This window comes from Phoenix dactylifera, chromosome 15 (assembly GCF_051530095.1).
Source record: "Phoenix dactylifera cultivar Ajwa chromosome 15, Ajwa_hap1_PhDact_Kaust_v1.1, whole genome shotgun sequence".
NCBI classification, from domain to species: Eukaryota; Viridiplantae; Streptophyta; class Magnoliopsida; order Arecales; family Arecaceae; genus Phoenix; species Phoenix dactylifera.
In genome coordinates this window covers 19,967,096-19,986,802 of record NC_143204.1, presented here as the reverse complement: position 1 = coordinate 19,986,802, position 19,707 = coordinate 19,967,096, and the positions used below count along the sequence as shown (strand labels likewise).

At 35.8% G+C, this 19,707-nt stretch overlaps 1 protein-coding gene across 11 annotated transcripts; it reads right to left on the bottom strand.

Annotated features, from left to right (window-relative positions):
* Positions 1-455: 455 nt before the first annotated feature.
* On the bottom strand, positions 456-18,418 carry LOC103707981 (uncharacterized). Of its 11 annotated transcripts, none has more exons than XM_039134219.3 (16): positions 18,282-18,418; positions 17,559-17,605; positions 16,264-16,357; positions 15,366-15,544; positions 11,612-11,662; positions 10,932-10,988; positions 8,566-8,686; positions 5,730-5,796; positions 5,560-5,601; positions 3,947-4,052; positions 3,739-3,849; positions 1,753-1,824; positions 1,562-1,663; positions 1,436-1,482; positions 1,311-1,338; positions 456-829 (listed from the first exon to the last, which is right to left on the bottom strand). In XM_039134219.3, exons 2-16 carry the CDS (start codon positions 17,574-17,576, stop codon positions 728-730), a joined length of 1,197 nt encoding a protein of 398 aa, XP_038990147.1. In that variant the 5' UTR covers positions 17,577-17,605; positions 18,282-18,418; the 3' UTR covers positions 456-727. The 11 variants fall into 11 exon arrangements, with proteins under 11 accessions (XP_038990147.1, XP_038990145.1, XP_038990150.1 ...); XM_039134217.3 differs by having other exon boundaries at positions 18,199-18,391; XM_039134222.3 differs by having other exon boundaries at positions 15,366-15,558; positions 18,199-18,388.
* Between the last annotated feature and the right edge of the window lie 1,289 nt (positions 18,419-19,707).

Here is a 19,707-nt window from a genome sequence, read left to right as displayed (position 1 = left end):
TCTTCTTGTCAACAACCAAGCACTTTCGAGAAAACATTTTCAAATTTTGAAATAAAAAAAAAAAGAAGAAGAAAGGCATGATCTGCTACAGTCCTAAAGTAATAAAGAATGAAATTTGCACATGGTTTTCCATAAAAAAGGAAAAAATACAGACTTTAAAAGCACGTAAATGTGGTTAAACATAGCTCTGTGGGAACTCTTAAGATTGACAGTATAATTACAGAAACCAAAAAAGGAGCTGTGAAGGAAAAAGAAATCAGCAAGTAGCCAGCGGCATGTCTGCATAAGGGTGCATGGCTATGTTCTAAGCTATTTACTTCTAGACAACTTGATGTCTTCTGGGCATTCAACCATCTCATCCTTGAGCTTAAGGCGGGGTCAGCATGGAAGAAATTGCAAGCAATTCCAAAGCACCAAAATTGCGACAGAAAGAAACAAAACTGAAGAACTAGACATGCAATGCAAGTTTCTTTCCCAAATTGCGTCTCACTTATAGTCCTTTGCTTCAACAAAAAAAATATAATGCCACTTGGTATGAGTAGCTGATAATCAACAGAACAATCCAAAAAAAAAGGACAAAAAAAGGGTATTCCTACTCAAGCAGCATATTAGGAACAAATATATGCTGCCATCTACGTATCCATGAAAGAATTGCCTTTTAGATCTTCTCTAGATTGAGGAATTGCTAAGCTGTTAAATGGTTGGTCTTGTATCAGAATACTTGCATCTAATTTTGGGATGATGGGTGGAGCACACAGCAGGCAGAGATGTCGATGCCAGCAACCTCCATGGCATTGCAAACCCACTTTGGGACATCACCCTTGGGGAACTGTAAGAAATTCCCAATATCAATCATTTAAAAGCTAATCAAGAAAAAAGGATAAATAAAAACAAGAATCATGAAATTTGGCACTACTACTAGATTTTGTGGATGGGCTATTGCCTTATCATTCATATGAAATCACGAGTAATCTGAATAAGTTTCACAAACCTCAAAGTTCACAATGATAGAAATCAACTTTAGAATGATTTTAAGAAGCAAAATTCAGAGAACAAACTATTTAATAAAGCAAAATATGGACCGAGTTTCCCTCGCAACACTAAACAGTCTCCGTGGGTGAATGGGTCCTTTTTTTTTGTGGTGGTGGTCGGGAGGGGGGGGGGGGACACAATAACAATTTCTAAGTATTTTAGACATGACTGATACATTAGAAAAGGAGGACACATCAATTTGATCACATATCTATTTTTTGAGTAATAATGAAGTGAGATACTTCCCAGGAAATACTCAGATGTGGCCAAAAGCAAACCTGTGCTCGTAAAAATCCTTGCACGAACCTACAACACAAAATCAGATCATGAAACAAAGAAAATCAGTCATCGGTATGGACAATTACAGTTTAGGTAAAATAAAGCAAGCACGCAGGGAACATACTGTGGGAAGCATCCCTCAACTATTGACATGTGAAGGTCCCTGCTAAGCTGCAAAAGAATATTGGAAGCTAAAAATTATGATGACTGAAGTCCAGAATATGTGTATCAAGATGAGTTGCAACTTTACCCTCATCATGTATGATAAATTATGATATGACAGAAGTTGGGAACCCATAGCATCTTTTGTGACAAGGCAATGTATGTAAGCTCGAGTGTAATTTTTACAAACCTGCAGAGAAGATTATATGACATACGATAGCCAATATTAAGGTAAGCCAACATGCTATTTTTAACAAGTTAGATTAGATAAAGGCTTACCATACATGAACATGTGGGATCAATAGGACGTTCATCACTGGCCATCACTTTGTGTTTCAGCTTCAGAACTCCCTAATTGGGAGATAACAAAATTCATTATCACAAGTGAACAACCAGACCCCCCTCATAAGATTGAGGCATAAAAGGGGCTCCAGCTAGCCTCAGAAATCATTGATAGAACTTGAAAAACAACTATCAGAAATGAAATTGATGAAACTTGCATTTAGATGTACAAAATGTAACTTCAGCTTCTAGGACCAGTGCTAGAACTAAAGAGGCAGTCACATTTTGCAGTCACAAGGAGTGATATGGATTCTACCAAAACATTTGCATCACCAATAAACTCAACATGAAAGGGTATCTTGAACTAAGCTAGAAATCCTACATCAATATGGGGCCAATTAGTGAAAAATATTGAACCCACCAATGTCTGAGTGCATAATTTATCGCTTTCAAAATGATGTCAACCCTATTTAAATGGTGTGAGCTTTTTGCTGAAAAAACTTAATTTGCAGATAATCATTTGGAAGCCAAGATGTGCCTATGATCTTTGGCTAACGGCTAAAAACCTGTTTCTCAATGATGAATGCAAATATGCAATTAGCTATTATTATAACTAACCCTCCTCCCTCATCATCTAGACTCTTTTTGAATCTACAGGAATCTTGGTGGGCTGATTCTTGGTCGAATGAATTTAGATTGCTGCAGAAGTAGGTTTTTCTTCATTTTAGCCAACTAACTTCCAAGGACCAATGGTTGGACCGTAGGACTGTCTGCTTGTATAAGTTGCCCAGACACATGAGGCCAAACGAGGAAAATTCTAAAAATAATTGAGAGCTGTGAAAGGAAAAGTAACATAAAATAGTTATGCAACCCACTTTTCTTTAATTTGTTATTCTTAAATTCTAGAATTGACCACCAGATTTAACGGGTAAATATCTGTATATATCTGATTAAATCTGCCTGAGAACATCAAGTTGAGCAGCAGCCAGCAGGCATCTCGTTATATTAACAACAAAGTCTTACTAGGCAAAATAGACTGACATCCATTTGTGTGAAATCTACTCATGATCTACAGAATCTAAAATATCTTCTCATCCCCCAGAAAAATAATTTAAAATATCTAGAAAGCAAAAATCAAATGTTTTAGACCTTTTACCTACTAAAGTGGTGGCTCCAAAATGCATAGTGGGCCATATATATTGAAACCCACATTGTTGACCATTAAGCTGCGCAGTCTTAAAACAAATACAGCTCAATATGCAGTGGGTACACAGAAATTCGACCAGACCATTTGTCTTGTTATTGAAATTGATGTATCCTGTTGCAGCTGGTGTGGGGCTCAATTCCTACTGGAAGTATGGCAGCTCAACTTCTCCTTATATATTTAAGCATATGTATGTTGTTTTATACATATTTTGCACGTATATGGAAGAGAAAAAAAATGCTCCAGCCAGAGATTTAAGCATTTTTTTTTTGAGAGAAAAGTTGGGAAGCCCACCTGCACTACAATTACCCAGGCCCAAATTCTTGGAGATGCACCAAGGACTCAAACCTAGAAGCTTTGGTTGCTAAGCCAAGGGGTACAACCATTGTGGTAAGGCCTAGTTTGCAGATTTAAACAACATGTCATTTGTTATTAAAAATGTAGAAAAATGTCCCAGTGCTCTTTTCTAGTTTCATTAGCATTAACTTCATTGAGGGAAATATGCCATCACTGCCCTAAAAGTGCAACAGGGAAAAAAAAGCGCCAAAAGTTGGCAGACTTTTTCCTAAACTTTTGCCCGAAAAACATTCCCCAGATGCAAAGTTTTTGCCGATCGGTTTTGAATTCAAGTGGACCCACGTTTTAAGTGATGATACTTATCAAACAAATCTTACATAAGAATATACCAAAATCCATTGCTTGCTATTTTTATAGTATTTCATTAGGATCTTGATGAAGCAAATCATATTTGATGATAAAAGAGTTATATGCATGCCTACCTCAGGTACTAGTGCTGTACCAAAGCGTGCAGTACGTGTAGGATAAACACAGTCATACATGTCTGCACCCAAAGCACTGCAAACTACGATATCAAGCGGATAGCCAACACCCTGCAAAGTATGTGCATTTATATAAAGAAGAAAAAAAAAGCTCCAATATAAATAAATAATAAAAAATAAAAATATGATGTGTATACAAAATTTGCACCATCACATAGCGTGGTTTATTTTCAGGAAGTGCAGCAGCGCACTGGGCAACAACACGCCAGAAAGAGTCTTTATCTTCACCTCCTAAAAGACCACCTATAGCATAGCTGTCATAAAAGCAAGTTAAACAAATCAGCTCCTTGATTGTCAAAAAAATATTTTTTTGGTAAAAAGTAAAGCATCTAAGCAGAAAAGAAGATAATTTGCAAGATCTGCATTTTAACTCTTGATAAAATGATAAATGGATTCAGAAGAGTAGGAGTGGAAAATTCAAAACCCTAGCGAAAACGTTGCCCTCATGGAGATGAGTCTCCATGAATAATATAAAGTGGTGGATTGCTGTTGTCTATAGATTTTCTTCTTAAAAAAGAAATAGCATTCGAGTGTTATAGAATAAAGATGTTTGGCTTAACTAATCAAAGCATGAGCACAGGAGTTTCGATACTTTCCACAACCAACTCTCAACCCCATGTCAGCTCTTTTTGTTGAACTTTGTACAGGCAGCCTCCATAACCATCCTAACCTAGGTAGTGTAGATAAAGACAAGATTTTCTATCTGAGATGCTTGTGAAAAGAAAAGAGATGGATAATCATGCTATAGAGTATCAAAAATGCAACATCTGGAACCACTTGAACAGAAGAAGCAAAAGGCACTGACAAATGGGACAATGACATGACTAAGGCACAAGAGATCTGACATAGAGTTTTCAAGTAAAAATAGAGATGGACTCCTTGTTAGTAGGATGAATGTTACAAGTATCTCTGAAAGTATCAGCTGTGTGATAGTTGATGATCCAAGTATTTTTAGTTACATTTGAGGTTTATGTCTGTCTAACTTGTGATAACATGTATTAGAGGCAATAAGCAATATTTTATCTCATAAAAGTAGTGAAGCAGCCTCATCCTTATCTCTAACTAATGTTGAGATACTCAATATTAGAAGGTCAATGAAGCATTATCTACCAAGTTCGACTTCCCCTCCTTCAATCCCAAATCTCCTAAAGAACAGATAAAGGACCTATAGGCAAAAAAATGAAATTCTGCTAGCATAGGCATGCTGGCTAGCGGCTAGCATGGCACATGCCATGCCATGCCATGCCAAAGCTTATCAAGGACAAAGAAAAGACTTTTGGCTTGGTATTGAGACCATACAAACCAGCATGGGTCGATACAGGTTGGCATGCTTGGTATCCAATACTGACCTAAGGTTGGTTGTTGGTATTGACCTGACATGATGTGCCAATTTGGCATGGACCAGCACACCTAGATCTTGCTTATAAGATAAAAGAATTACTGATAATTCATTGAATCAGCAACATAAATTAGTTATAGATGGAAGAAAAGGTGATCAAGTCAAATTCACTCCTATGTAAATGAGCAACTAGCTCAAATTACAGAGTAAATATGAAAATGAAGTTCTAATTACTAATGTAATAATGCCCGACAACTCCAATACCATCAGTACATTAGACTAAAATACCATAAGATATAAAACACCACAAAACTATTTTTTCTCTCATAACACTTCAACTAATTTGCTAAAGAATTTCAAAGAAAATTTCCATAGATTATAATAGGCAGGAAGCAATGGAATATGGGAGGTTATCGACATACCCAGCTAAATTCCGTTCGACCAAGCCCCTCGCACATATATCTCTGGAAATAAGGGTTAATTAGTCATGACATTATAAGCTTCAATATCTAAGGATACTATATGCATCTTGCTACTAAAATTTCCAAAGTTTTCAAGACATAATATAACATCATGATCAATAAATATTCACCTGAGAACTGGATCTAATCCTCCTTGAACAATTCCAAATAAATTCTGCACATCAGGTTTCTGATGAGCTGCCCTTCAATATAGCCAGACAAGCACCAAGAAACACCATTTTAAAACTAGATGAGAGATTTACCTTGAATGATTAAAACATCCTTAACATTTAGTTAATAACTTAATATCATATTCTTGGTCAAAAATCTAGTTTATCAAGAAAAATGAATACATTTGGCAAACTATACATGATAATATGCATTGAGAAGATCTTATACAAAGGATAATGAAGAAAGGATTAGAAAACAATGATTGCATGTAAAATGTGAAATATCTTGCGCTGATGAAATGTATATTGAAGTAGAGGTACTATGTAAACATTTTTCTTTGTTTCTATTAACAATAGATTAGGTGACTTTTTTTTGAGTAGAATGGGAGAGTGAAGCCCAGCCAATGTGATAAATGAAAAAAGTGGAGATATTAGAGACCAGAGGGAATTGGCCATATATCAGTTTCAACTAAAATGGGCTTGTCCATACTGGGAAACCTGAATCATACTGGTGAATGGCTGTCCCAGCTACCCCGGATCAGACCAATGAGTTATCAGGCCTTGGGATGGGCCTGGGACTATGGTACATGAAAAACAAGGTTGTCTGGGTCTGTACCTCCTAGGATGCACCAAGACGACCAATACCCAACTATCCTAATACTTAGGATGTCCTGGCATCACAGCAATTCATCAGGGTGCCTTCTTTTTTCCCTTGTGTGTTGTTTTTAATGGTTTTTTAGAGTTCTTTCAGCATTTGCTTATGTCATACTCTAAGATAATGGGATGTTTTGAAGAGTTTACTGTTTGCAGTTTGGTCTTAGTCTCCAAGCTAAAGGCTTGAGGAGAGACCCTGAGGAAGAAAGTGCTCATACCAAGGGCATTACAAAGCCAATAGCAAATTTGTATTTTATCGATACTTGAACCATAAACCCAATCATAGAATCAAAAACCTCCTCTAATCCTAAATTATGACAAACCAGCCTTAGAAACCTCTAAACAGTCATTAGAAAAATAAACAAAATCAAAAAATAAAGAAATCTAAAAAGCTTAAAAAATGGCATCCTCGTGAATCATTAGGACCGGAATCAATCCCTAGTGTCGGGATGGTATCGTTCCAATATGGTTCCCCATCGAAATTGTCTGGGATCAAGAGATAAAACCTTGCATCACAAGAACTATACTTGTTCAAACTAATATTCCGTAACTGAAGATCCACATTCTTTTTCCATAAAGAAAAAGAAAAAATTACCAAGTTTTAGCACACCCTCCAAGATTCAAATATTCACCAATTTATGTATCCATTCCTTTTTCCATTTGTTCCTTTCCAACAAATTCTATTGAAAGACAAGCAACTTTTTATTGATAAATAAGGTTTGCAATCCTTCAAACAAAAATTTCCAATTAAGGATCCACATTCTCGTTCAAACAATGGAAAAGAAATAACTTAGCTTCCAAAGGCTATCATACTTCTGTGGCATTCTATATCTTCAACAATTTGACTATATGCTACATATTTATTTGGAAATAGCAAATGGTTTCTGATTTTAGGCCACTACTTTAGGTGACTAACTATATAAGGCCCATAATCATTTTCACTTCCTCTCTTCTGTTAGGTTGATCAACTTCTTGTTTTTTGCAAATGCCTCCCATAAGCACATCCTCCTCACTAAGACATAACCACCTTTATAAAACTATTGATATTTCAGTAAGCACCTCAATATACTCCAGCTTTTAGGAATTTCCTGCATCCAAGGTTGTTGAAGCATCGAACTATCTATGCACACGTACAATCCTGCATGAATGTTAAGAGAGCATGATGTTGGGAGTATCAAAGGGGTATATGGAAACAACACCCCCCCCCCCCCCCCACCGGTGCAAAAAAAAAAAAAAAAAAAAAAAAAATTGATAGCAAATTGGCTCATATATACAAATCCATCCTTTAAATACCCTTCATATGTCTCATGCATTGCCCCCCTTTATTTCCCTACTCTTTTCTCCTCAGTACAAATAGCATGTCACAAAATGAGTGGTTAAGGACAGTTCAATGCAGTGCCACCAACCACCTTCAAAGAAACTAGGTGCTTAACAATGATGCACAATTGTGCCTGAAGCCCTGAATATAAAACAAGAATTCACAAACTTTCATTTATGGGACCACTCCAAACATTGTACTTGAATAAGTTTTACTCTCTGGATGCAACTTTTGAAGACTTATCACAATCCATGTTGACAACCATGGTATGTCATGGTGCCGAATTGGGCATTACAGAATGTATCGCATCATACCGATTTGGTATCAGTATATGGTACAGAGAGTGTACCGATACTCGATACGCTAAACTGGCCTCTGTACCGAGCATATCGACATAGTGACACGGTGGCATCAATATGGGGCACGGTACCAAGATGGCATATCTTGCTGACAACCATCCTAGAAGAAGATGAGGTCATCTCCAGGCCCAAACCTAGAAATATTTCCAAATAATTTCCACCAAAAGATATATAACTTTTCAAATGCATGCATTTGCTAAAAATTCAGATTAGGCTCCTATTGTACAATATAACATAACGCATGCAAAACTCCCATTCCCTCTCAATGAAACAAACATGCCAGAACTCATGGAAAGAAGGAAAAAAACTATGAAAGTCTTCCATCTAACAAAAAATTGCATAAGTAGAATAGAAATACTAAAAAGAAGCAACAACATCAAAGTCATAATAAGCAAAAAGAAAAGCATGAACATTGAAACAAATTAATTAACTCCATCTATGGCATCAATTTCATAAATGATTATACCAGCTATACATCTGTCTATCCAACGAAGAGTTCGGTACATAGCCTCCTCAACTCGTGGACCTGTAGTGGTGGTCTTCACAACATCATCAAGGGCCATGATAATATCAGCTCCAATCTTATTCTGCAAAAGTAGTTTACAAAATATATAAATATACAACCCTTGTGAAAGGTGAGAATAGACGAATAAAAATAAAAAGATAGATTTTCTTTAAACAATGTCTAGTTAGGATTGGCAATGGATCCCAAGTGCTTGTGTAACTCAATCAAGCCTGAAACTTAAATTAGTCACAAACAAGCCAAACTTCCTGACCACAGGTTTTAGATTTGAAATTATCTTTAAACCAAGGCTTGTAAGAACCCTAGCTGCATTTGTGGATGGCTACTTGGTACCCAGGGAACAACCAAGTTAGCTATCCTAGTAAGGAATTACAATTTTACCCACACTACAAAAATTCATTTAAATGATATTCATGTAATTAAGCTCAAATGTCAAAAGCTTGTTTGCTGTTTAGTAGCCTGCTCTTTTCCTAGCAGTTTCTACCTTCCAATTATGAAGAGAAAATAAAAACTTTGAAGGCCATCCAAGTGGTAGCGGTACTAGCAATACTGCTCAATTCCATGTCAGAAGGCCATTTTTGATCTGATATGTCCAAAGACAAGCAATTAGGCTTGACTTGGCCATTCTCAGGGCATACCAGCCCTTATGGTATTGGCTTAAGGCTGGTACGGTGCGCCCAGCTGGTATGGAGCTAGCACAACCAAGTTTTGATTCCTTGGTTATAGTAAGGAATATAAATGGTTATCTTGTATCTGTATAGAGGCATATAATTGAAAAAGAAATGCGATGAAGAATTCATACTTTATAATAACCAGGTAGGATTATTTGAAGCACTCTCTCTTCTTGCAACTAAACACATTCAATTTCCAGCATCAACATTCAAGCATTATATGAGATGGTTTATTTTCTAACCAAGCATGTGTTTGGTAATTCAGAGTCTGACAACTATGATCCTTAGCATACATTAAAGAAAAAAACAAGTGACTACTCAAATCACAGGAAACTAAGAGTATGATCTCAGTCTCAAAAACAGTCACTGTGAGGGCTTATTTTAGGTAGTTCAGTTTTGTGGATGATGGCCATGAGATGGTAGACCATGCTTTCTATCTCTGGAAATAACAATCCACATAAATAACTGGGTGTATTATTCCACATTGACTAATTCACCTATGAGAATATCTGGTTGAAACTGCTCTATTAGGATGATCGTTGGACATATGACAAAAATAATTTCCCAAAGTTGGGAGGTCGATGTGTATCTGTATCAATTATTGACACTTTAATGGTAGGGATACATAGTCTCCAAGGTATGGGATTATCTCTTACCAATGCGATGATCAGTAGCTGGTCCGAAAGGATAATCAGCCACACAGGGACTGAGACATGGTCCATATTCCTGTGGGAGGCTAGATGATGATAATATATTTCGATAGAATAATCATAAAATAAATATAAACTATCTATGCTTTTCGCCAATGTTTTTCATGGAGAACAAGTTTCTTTGATGTGAGATGGACATAAGCTTATAAATAATTTACTATAAGGGTGGAGAATTTGTACTTGGTTGGCAGAAACAGTTATCTTAATTCTTAAATAGTCAGTGGCATACCAGTACATTGCCCACCAAAGAATTGCCCAAATCATATAATGGAAACAAAAGGCCAACCAATTTTTTTAAGAATTCAATATCAATGCTTGTCAAAGCACAATGAGTACACTTGCTTATCTGATTGTAGTGAGAAATGTGGGTCGTGATATTCTGTCATGCACTATATTTGAAGTCAGGAAATCATATCTACTCCTACAAGTGCATGATACTAGCCACATTTCCTGAAGCAATTGCAAACTGAAGCCTTCCACTGCCTCTAGCAATCAAGTTTTGATATCATTTATTACTAATGCAACTTGCCCACTTAATCCAATTTTACCTACACCTTATTTTTGAATTCACATAGACAAGGGAAGCATCATATATATGCCTACACATTTGCCACCATCTTGACAGAATAAAGGTTGTGACTGTGAGACATTACACTTCAAAATAAAAGTTACCAAGTTTAGATGAAGGTTTTGTTTTAGAGTAAAACTATGTAGAAGAGCCCTCCATTTCAAATTTTCATAAGCAGCTAGCATATGCTCCTCTTTATATAGTACTGCATTGTAACTACAATATGGGAAAACCAATCTCTAACTAGATAGGATCATCACTGAAGAGAAATAGATGAAAGAAGGCATATAGTAATATTTCTGCAGCTTTCAAGACCTCCAATATCAAGCAAATAACAGTATCATGCAAAAATATACCTACTTGAATCTGGATTGACTCTTCAGGTGTTAGGAGCATGGGTTTCCCATCAACAGGAGACTGTCATGGAGGGAAATTTCAGATCATATATGAGCACAAAAGAACCAGAAAGGAAAATCATCAAAACAACTACAATATGTAACAGAAACTTGAATTCTCTTTGATAGGAGATTGCTAAAGAAAGCTTACGAGTCCCAGATCATAAATGATTCTAGAACAGAACCATGACAGGAGACCTTGTTACTTCAAAGAGGAATGCAAAACTGTTCAACGGGATGAATAATTATATTAAAAGTGATTATAGTGCTGAAGATTATGATGATAACACGATCACTAAATTATTCTTTCTCAAGACAATGAAGATGGACATTCTATGCTATTGCAATGTATAAAGAATCTTGTTCAACTTCAGCATTGAGATTTCAAAACATATATTAGCTTCCTTTCTTTTTGAAATATCTATTTTCATTAGATATTTAACTAAATTTATTGATATAAAATTTCAAAACAACATAAAAAAGGAAAGGTCAATTAAGTCTACATTTTCCATGGGTGGCACAATGTAGTGAAATTTATCTGACATTAATTTGTTCATGACTGGAAAACGAATTCATTCTCTGGAAAGGTGTTTCTGAGAAAACAAAGTTGATAGATTAAGTACTAAAAGAGCTTTCCAGAATTACCTGAAATGTCACACCTTTCTCAGTGATGTCAGCTAAATGCAACAAGGAAACCTGCAAAAGCAAATGCAATATAAGTTACTATTTGAGGTGATTAATGGCATATATACAAGCTGAATAAAGTTCAAAGTTGAACAACAAAATCCCAGTAAGCTAGCTTAAGCTATCTAGAAACTTGGAATTTCTTATGCAGTGTAACAAGTTTGTTTCTAGTTGTTTTAAACTTAAGATGTGTAAAGCATAAAATATTTCCAGTTTAATTATATGCCTATCAGCCTAACTTCCAAAATTTTTTTTCTTGCAGATCCATCATACCCCATTTCTAGGTGTCCAGTGGGAGTACTTTCAGGTAAACTGAAGGGTCTAGGTAACATAGACATACATGAATGGATTATGTAGAATCTTCCGTCTATAGAGAAAAGAGATGAGGGAACAAGGGAGGAAAGGAAAGGAAGATGAAGAGGAAGAAAAAGTAATTAAAAATTTCCCCTGAATAGTCAGCTTCAAAGAGTAAAAACTAAACATTGTCATTCAACATAACAAGGGATTGGATTAGCAAAGACTTTCACTGAGTTCCAGTTAAAAAATAAAGCTACTACTTTGATGGATAGGGTCCTCATCCAATTAATTTTTTGAGAATCATTGCATAAGCTGGCTCAAACAATTAATCTATAAAAAAAAATTGACATCCTGAAAATATTGAGACAACATCTGTTGCCTTGCCCATACATAGGTAAAGCAATAAAAAGAATATAAAAAATTTCTTCAATCATGTAAGCCTTTTATACCCTCCCAACAGGTATAAAAGAATGTTTGTACCGTTTATTGTGATCTAGGTATGTTGGATGACCATTAAAAATGACCGTATGCACGGGGAAATCTCAATGGTTAGAGGAATGGTTTTAATGAAGAGATGATCTGATTGACTTGTTAAAGGAGAAGAAAGAAGAAACATGCATTTTTTGAATATAATGATCACATGGGTCCAAAATTTTGATTGTGGGATATTATGAAAGGTTGGTCCAAGAAATCTTGCATTGACAAGAGATCTGGAGATACCAAATAGTTGGTATGTAAGTGATGGTCAGGTCTCTAGGGATGTTTTCTGCAAAATCTTTAATAACAACTGCAACTCAAATATATTCTTCAACAAGATCAGCAAATAAATACTGAAAATGGTAGTAGCAAAGCTATATATATCACAGCAAAATATGGATGCAATTAGATGAAAGAAGTTAACAGATGACAACAAGAAGATAGCACATAGATCAAAGACAGACCAAATCTCGCCCTTGGTTTTCTTTTACCTCTTCTCAGCAACCCAGCACATAATCACCAAGGTGGCATGTCTTAGGGTTCATTTGAGGCTTGGTATAGTCTCTGCTTTAAGCATCTTCAAGTCCTATGAAGACCCCAAACCCTAGAAAGCCAAATTCCCTTTAAATAACCTAGCAACTGATTCGTCTATTGTCCTTTGTATGTTACATTCCAACTAGGACAACAAGCAAGAAAAGAAATCAGCTATTATCGATGCCAGGGCCCTATTTGTGATAGAGTAGCATGAACAATGTCGTGAACGGTAAAAATCCAAAAGGATGGGATTCAAATACAAAATAGACTATCCTAAAACTTGTACGTTGCCCTTAACCTTCCAACCTCAGCTGTCTACACCAAAGTCTACAGTGTTGGTCAGTATCAATGTGTATTGATGTACCGTACGATACCGATATCGAACTGATATGCGGTACAAAGGGCGTACCAATACTCGGTATGCCGAACCAGCCCCCATATAGAGCATACCGGCAATGTAATGGAAAGGTACTGGTATGGGGTACAGTACTGAGAAGGCAAACCTTGGTCCACACCTTAAGGGATAATCCACTCAAAAAGTTCTCGTAGTAATGAGGGCCCAAATTGACCTTTGACATATCTTTAAGAAATAGGAGCCCTCCGTCACTCAAAATCTTGCTTTGGGTACTTCAGTGGCAGATTATTTGCAACCACCATTGTTTATTAGCAACTGGTCTTTGATGACCATTGCATCAAGGTGGCTTACAAGATCGGTCTCAATTCTAACTTTACTAAAGTCCAACAAATTCAAAGTTGATTGAAGGGTCGAATAAAGATGTATCTATAATAACTGCTTAATGTCTAGCCAGCAGTCCAGACTCATATTTACTTAATGTGGGTATGTATAAGATATACCTATACTTGTACAATGGTTATATGCTTTTCCAGGATTCAAGTAGTATCTTAAACACAAATGTCAGCATTTTGTGCACAAATGTCAGCATTTTGTCAATATTTAGGAAACAACTTGAACCTATTATGTAATATGATTCAGCAGCAAACAGTAACTTTCACATGAAGATTTATGAGTTTAATCTTGAATTGTCATCTAAAAAGTATGCTGCAAGTATAATTGAGCTGAAAAGGTTGATTTGGATGAAACTGGGTTTTGATTAAGTGCTTTTAGACCTATAATCAGAACATGATGACTCAATAATTAAAGTCTAAAAATAATAACTGCCTTAATAATATTTCTACTCATTTTCATTATAAATTAAACCTTCAAAACTATAGCTCCATGTTTAGGCTCCCCCCTCCAACCAAAAGAAAGGGTCATAAAGTGCCTCGATTTTCAAATATAAGATCACCATTATTAGAGCTTTCTTCACACAATATCCTTCATTAATACATTTTTCACAAGCAAAAATCACTCTTCAACTGATCATAAAAAGCAGTTAATCAACTTGAAGACAAAATTAATGTTGTTCTCAAAGGATTAATATTGATGGAACAAATGGACCTTTGCCACCGAAGACCAAACTTGGAAATCAACTCTCTTGTCTTGGTTAGCATCATGAATGGTAGCTTCATGGTAATGAAAACATGAGATGACTTCAGTTTCTTAGCAAGCTTTCAACCAGGTGAACCAAGTTGTTGATTGGCTTGCCAATAAAGCAACTAACATGGTTCATGTGTACATTCTAAATTAGGATGCAGATATTGGTCTTCCAAGTGAGCTTAGCTCCACATTAGAAGTTCATACCCAGAATGCATAATTTCTAAGATTATGGAACTTTTACCATCAAAAAGAAAGTGATATTTTTATATTATGTCCGTCTTACGCAAATTAAGTTTTTATGCATCAATCAAGTTTTGATATACTTCACACATGTATTTTCCTCGAGTTAACAATAAAATTTGAACTGACCTCACCTCTTAAGGTACTTTCTTTTATGCATGACTCTTATATACCATGTCAATTTCTCAATCAAGATAAGGGAATAAGATGCCATAAAGATAGAGATATAGATATATAAAATATTAGTTGATTAACTAACATCCTAGCACCAAGCTTTGGACACAACATTGTTTTCTCTTCAGGGTTTTTTTTGCTTCCATTACACATGTCTTCCATTAATTTTCTAGAAGCACAAAGGTAGGCACAAAAAGTAAGAGATTTTTAAGGAACAGACATTATAAGTTGCTCAAAGGTAAGTTTATAACCAGTTTGGAAATTTTAAAAAGCATAAGCTTTGCATGTGGTAAACAATAATTTATGTTGGAGGAGGTGAATAGTCAAAAAAGGATATAAGGAGTTGAAAAGGATATATTAAAATATATGTATTCAAAGCAAGATAAGAAGTTCAACTAAAAGAAACTCAAACAAATGGAAAAATGGAAACAAGAATAGAACTGCTGTAGCAAAAGATATACAGTAGCATTAGAAAATAGCCAAAGAAGTGCCAACCATTTGAAAACCACCCGAGTCAGTAAGCAATGCTCTTTTCCAATTCATAAATTTGTGCAGACCACCTAAGTCATCAATCAGATCAGCACCAGGACGAAGAGCAAGATGGTATGTATTGCCAAGTATTATCTGGCAACCAATATCTTCCAGCTGGTTATTAGTCAGACCCTTTATAGTACCTATCATAATAAACCTAAACAAAAAATCAATTCCAACATATCATCATGTAATAAATAAGGAAAATGGGTAATATCGAATAAGTTACAAAACATAATGAGTCATTTGATAATATTTTCAACTACACCATATTGGGAACAGCAAAGATACTTATATCATATTGTGATTTGTCTGTCGATCAAACTTGCACTGCCACTGCTACCAAGGGAAGTTATTCATGGGAACCCACTACCAAAGGATGTCATGGATGCAGATAACTATCGGGACTCTTCATTACTCAAGTTCAAAGAAACTATCAGTGGCTTCATATTCATACAAACACTTCACCGCTTGATGACTTCAAAAAAAAAAAAGAGGATTCTTAGGCTCTTTTATATTTTTATGTTGGACTAGACTACATGATTAGAGTCCCAGTTATTTGTTTCTTTGCAATATTTTAGTCTATTCAAGAAGTCCATTGTTTGCAGTAGTTAATCTTATGTTGTTCTTAGTTGTAAGCTTTTATTTTGTTCAATTCATAGTTGAATCTCTCATTCAATTGCCAATTGTTTGATGAACACAAAATTCTTGTTTTGAGGCATGAAGGACCCACAAAAGGACCAATCGATGGGTCCCACTCTACTCAATTCTCAATGTCAGCAAGCACTGCTTTCCCAAGAAAGTCCTTAGGAACTGCAATCTTATACAATTATTAAAAAAAAGAGTGTTTGAAGATCATAACCTTGAGTCCCCACAGGCATAAAAAGTGGTGTTTGGCAAACAAAGTGAGGAAGTGTTAATTGAGCTGCACGGGCACGATTGAATCTCCCTACCACCTGGAAGTACAGATGATAACTTAAAGATCCAGTATCAAATAAGTAAAAACAAATGTACAGAATAAGGCAAAACTTGTGAGCAGAACTCTTGTTTACATTAAAATAGATAATATGAAGCTGCCAAAGCATATAGAGAAAGTTTAAGAGTCTTTTTGGTTACAAAGAAAGTGAAGAAAAGAAGATTTATCATGGAAGAACCTTCTTTTCTATTGTTTTCCGGTAAAAAAAATTAAGGAAGAGAAAATCAAAGAGAAAATATGGGGCTAAAAATTTTCTTTGACAAGCCTAACATTTTTCTTCTTCAAGGGCTAGCGGATTTGAGAGACAATAAAATGTAGGCAAATGGCTTAAGATAACTTAGGCCCATAAATTGCTGCTAAAGCATATGTAGAGAAAGTTTGAAGCTCTAGTTGGTTGTGAAGAAAGTGAAAGAAAAGAAAGTTTGTTAGGGAAGAATATTCTTTTCTATTGTTTGGTGGTTAAGAAAAAATCAGGACTAGAAAGTCAAAAAGAAAATATAAGGCAAAAAATTTCTCGAAGAAGCCCAATTCGCTAGTGATTTTGGGAGAATAAAACATATGCAAGTGGCTTAAGATAACTTGATCGCATATATTTTAACCACTTTCTCAACAATTTACAATTTTTAGTTTAACCAGACATGAGAAAATGCTCAATTTTCTTTTCTTTTCTTTTCTACAGCTGATTTGTCATTCCTTTCTTTCACTTTCTTGTCAACCAAACCGAGCCTAAAGAAATATGAGAATTCAATCCTTTTCTTCCTTCAAAACACGTAGCATCTACCTGGGCATATTCTAGTCTAACTGCATGCAGTTAAATTCAACAATATTTCTATCTTTTGAGAGTCTCAGAAAACACACACCCCTTAAGAACAAAAGGCAAAAATTGCTGCTCCTTATGCAGGTTCCACACTAATATGATAGCAAATTGTAAAGAAAAGATTCTCACAATCAAAATATACAACTTACACTAATATCTGTAAGAAATTTAATTTTAGGTTATCCATAAAAAAGTCATAGATAACCTGCCATTTCAACCCAAAGAATAACAAATCCACTCAGATACTATGCATCTCGATAAGAAAAACCTCATGGCACAGATGGCACAGATGGTTCATTTCATCATAAAAACAATATGAGTGATAATAACTCCAAAAATAATTTAACAAGAAACTGTTCCATACCTCAAACCTCAGCGCCATTGAAAGAAAAATCCTCAAACCACTTTACTCTGCAAGCACATTGTGCATTATTAGCTCATGAAGAAGCATAAAGTGGAGTGATTACCATAAAAGCAAAAACAACAAAAAAATTTGATTCTCATGCTTGCTAACTGAAGATAAAGAACACTACAAAAAAAAAAAGCATGCCACTTACAAGATAGACCATTCCAAAAATATACATCAAACATATCATTCACTCAATCCGAAAAAAAAACAAAAGAAAAAGAAAATAAACTCAATTATACACCAAACGGAGGGAGGAAAGAAGGAAGTAAAACCAAAACCAAGGGAAAAAGAAACATATATAAATCAAACATTTCAAAATTTATTAAAAATAGCAAACTTTTCTGAAATATATGCCCGCTAAGGCGCTAACCGAAGGATAAAGAAAATTGCAAGGAAAAAAAATGTAGTTACCATGCTCAAAAACTATGCACCAAACATATCCTTCGCTCAATCCGAATAATCACCACAGAACAAAATAGCTCAATAAACTCAATCACACACCCAAGCAGAAGGAGGAAAGAAGAAAAGAAATCAAAATCAAGGAAAAATGAAGCATATATGAATCAAAAATTTCGAATTTAATCAAGACAGCAACCTTTCTGATTCTAAGCCCAAGTTGGGACAAGACAAGCAGGTAGACCTTGTAGTCTTTGGAGAGGGAGAGGGGGCGAGAGAGACCTAAAACCGAGGGAATGGAAGCTGAGATGCCCTAGAGGAGCTTTCCCGGGTGTTTGAAGTCTCTTGCGGCGGCTGAGGAGAACAAGATGCGGAAAGGCAACGGCAATGGCGGAAGGTACCCTTCGTCCGCCCATTTCAATTCCACGTCGCAGATCGGGGAGAAGAGCGGATCACAGCCGTCCAAAAGTTAGGTTCGCCGACCGCGGCCCACGGTCGGTCGTCGGGGCGCCGTTCGTTTCCCCTATGAACGGCTGAGATTCATGATTCTGGATTCCATATGGGCCAGCAAAGATGCTGATAAGGAATTTCGGTTGAAATCTTCAGATCTGCCGTTAAATTTTCTAAACCAAGTTCGCTCGACGCGCGTCCGCCACCATCCATCGACGTTAGATGACGCATATAAACTTCTATATGGATATCCGTATGGGAAGTCTCCCATACCATGCAATACGATATATATTTTTTTTAACGATTGCTACAAAACTCTAGCAAAAGTACAGCCAATAAAATTAAAGTTGTGTCACATTGCAAACAAATCGGAATCTTTTATCACAGTATATACTACGCATATGATCCATAAGAATAGATCCGTTTCTTAATTTGGACATTAGCTTTCAGAATGTATGACTTTATTTGCATGTTGTAAGAATTTGTAAATGGTGGCTTTGTATAAGCTCAAGAAAAGCACTTTGCCCTCCCTCCCATGTAATTTCACCTGACTTGAGCATTTTAGTATCTCTCAATTAGAAAATGCTTTTGGCATAGGAATACGGGCCTACAGCCCAAACATTGAGCTTCTTGGTGTCGCGCCCCGCATGAGTAAATATTTGTATTATTACATTATGCTTTTTAGTCTCTTTGATTTGGTATCTTGAACAAAATATTTACATACACTTAGGGGCACCTATGCATCCATTTTAAAAATTTTGCATCCGCGAACAAAATGTGCATGCTGAACAGTAGAAGCTATGCACCATGTGAAGCAAAAATGTGTATCGATTACTTGCAGAGTATCTATCAATCTAAAACCTTAATGTATTTGTCACCCCATGTTAAAAGCATGCACATAGTTCTATAAGCGTGCATTGAAAATTGTGAATGTATACTGGCTAACGCTCGTGAAGATAGAAATACGCAGATTTTATGCATTTTTTGGATGTGTATCGTAGTTACAAGCACTCTTGGTATTCAAATCTCGGACCAAAACATTTTTTTCTCTGAGAGAGGGTAATATCTAATTTGGTGGAAATAGCATTGGACTTGAAGATAGAGGCCCTTAAAATAGAAAAGGATTCACATAATTGATTACATGATGAAATAATGAGGAGGTAGAGTAGGATATAGACAACAAAAGATTTGTAGAAGAAATAAATATAAGGTGGATATGGGAGGGATGATTTATAGAGTACTTTTCGTGTAAAATACT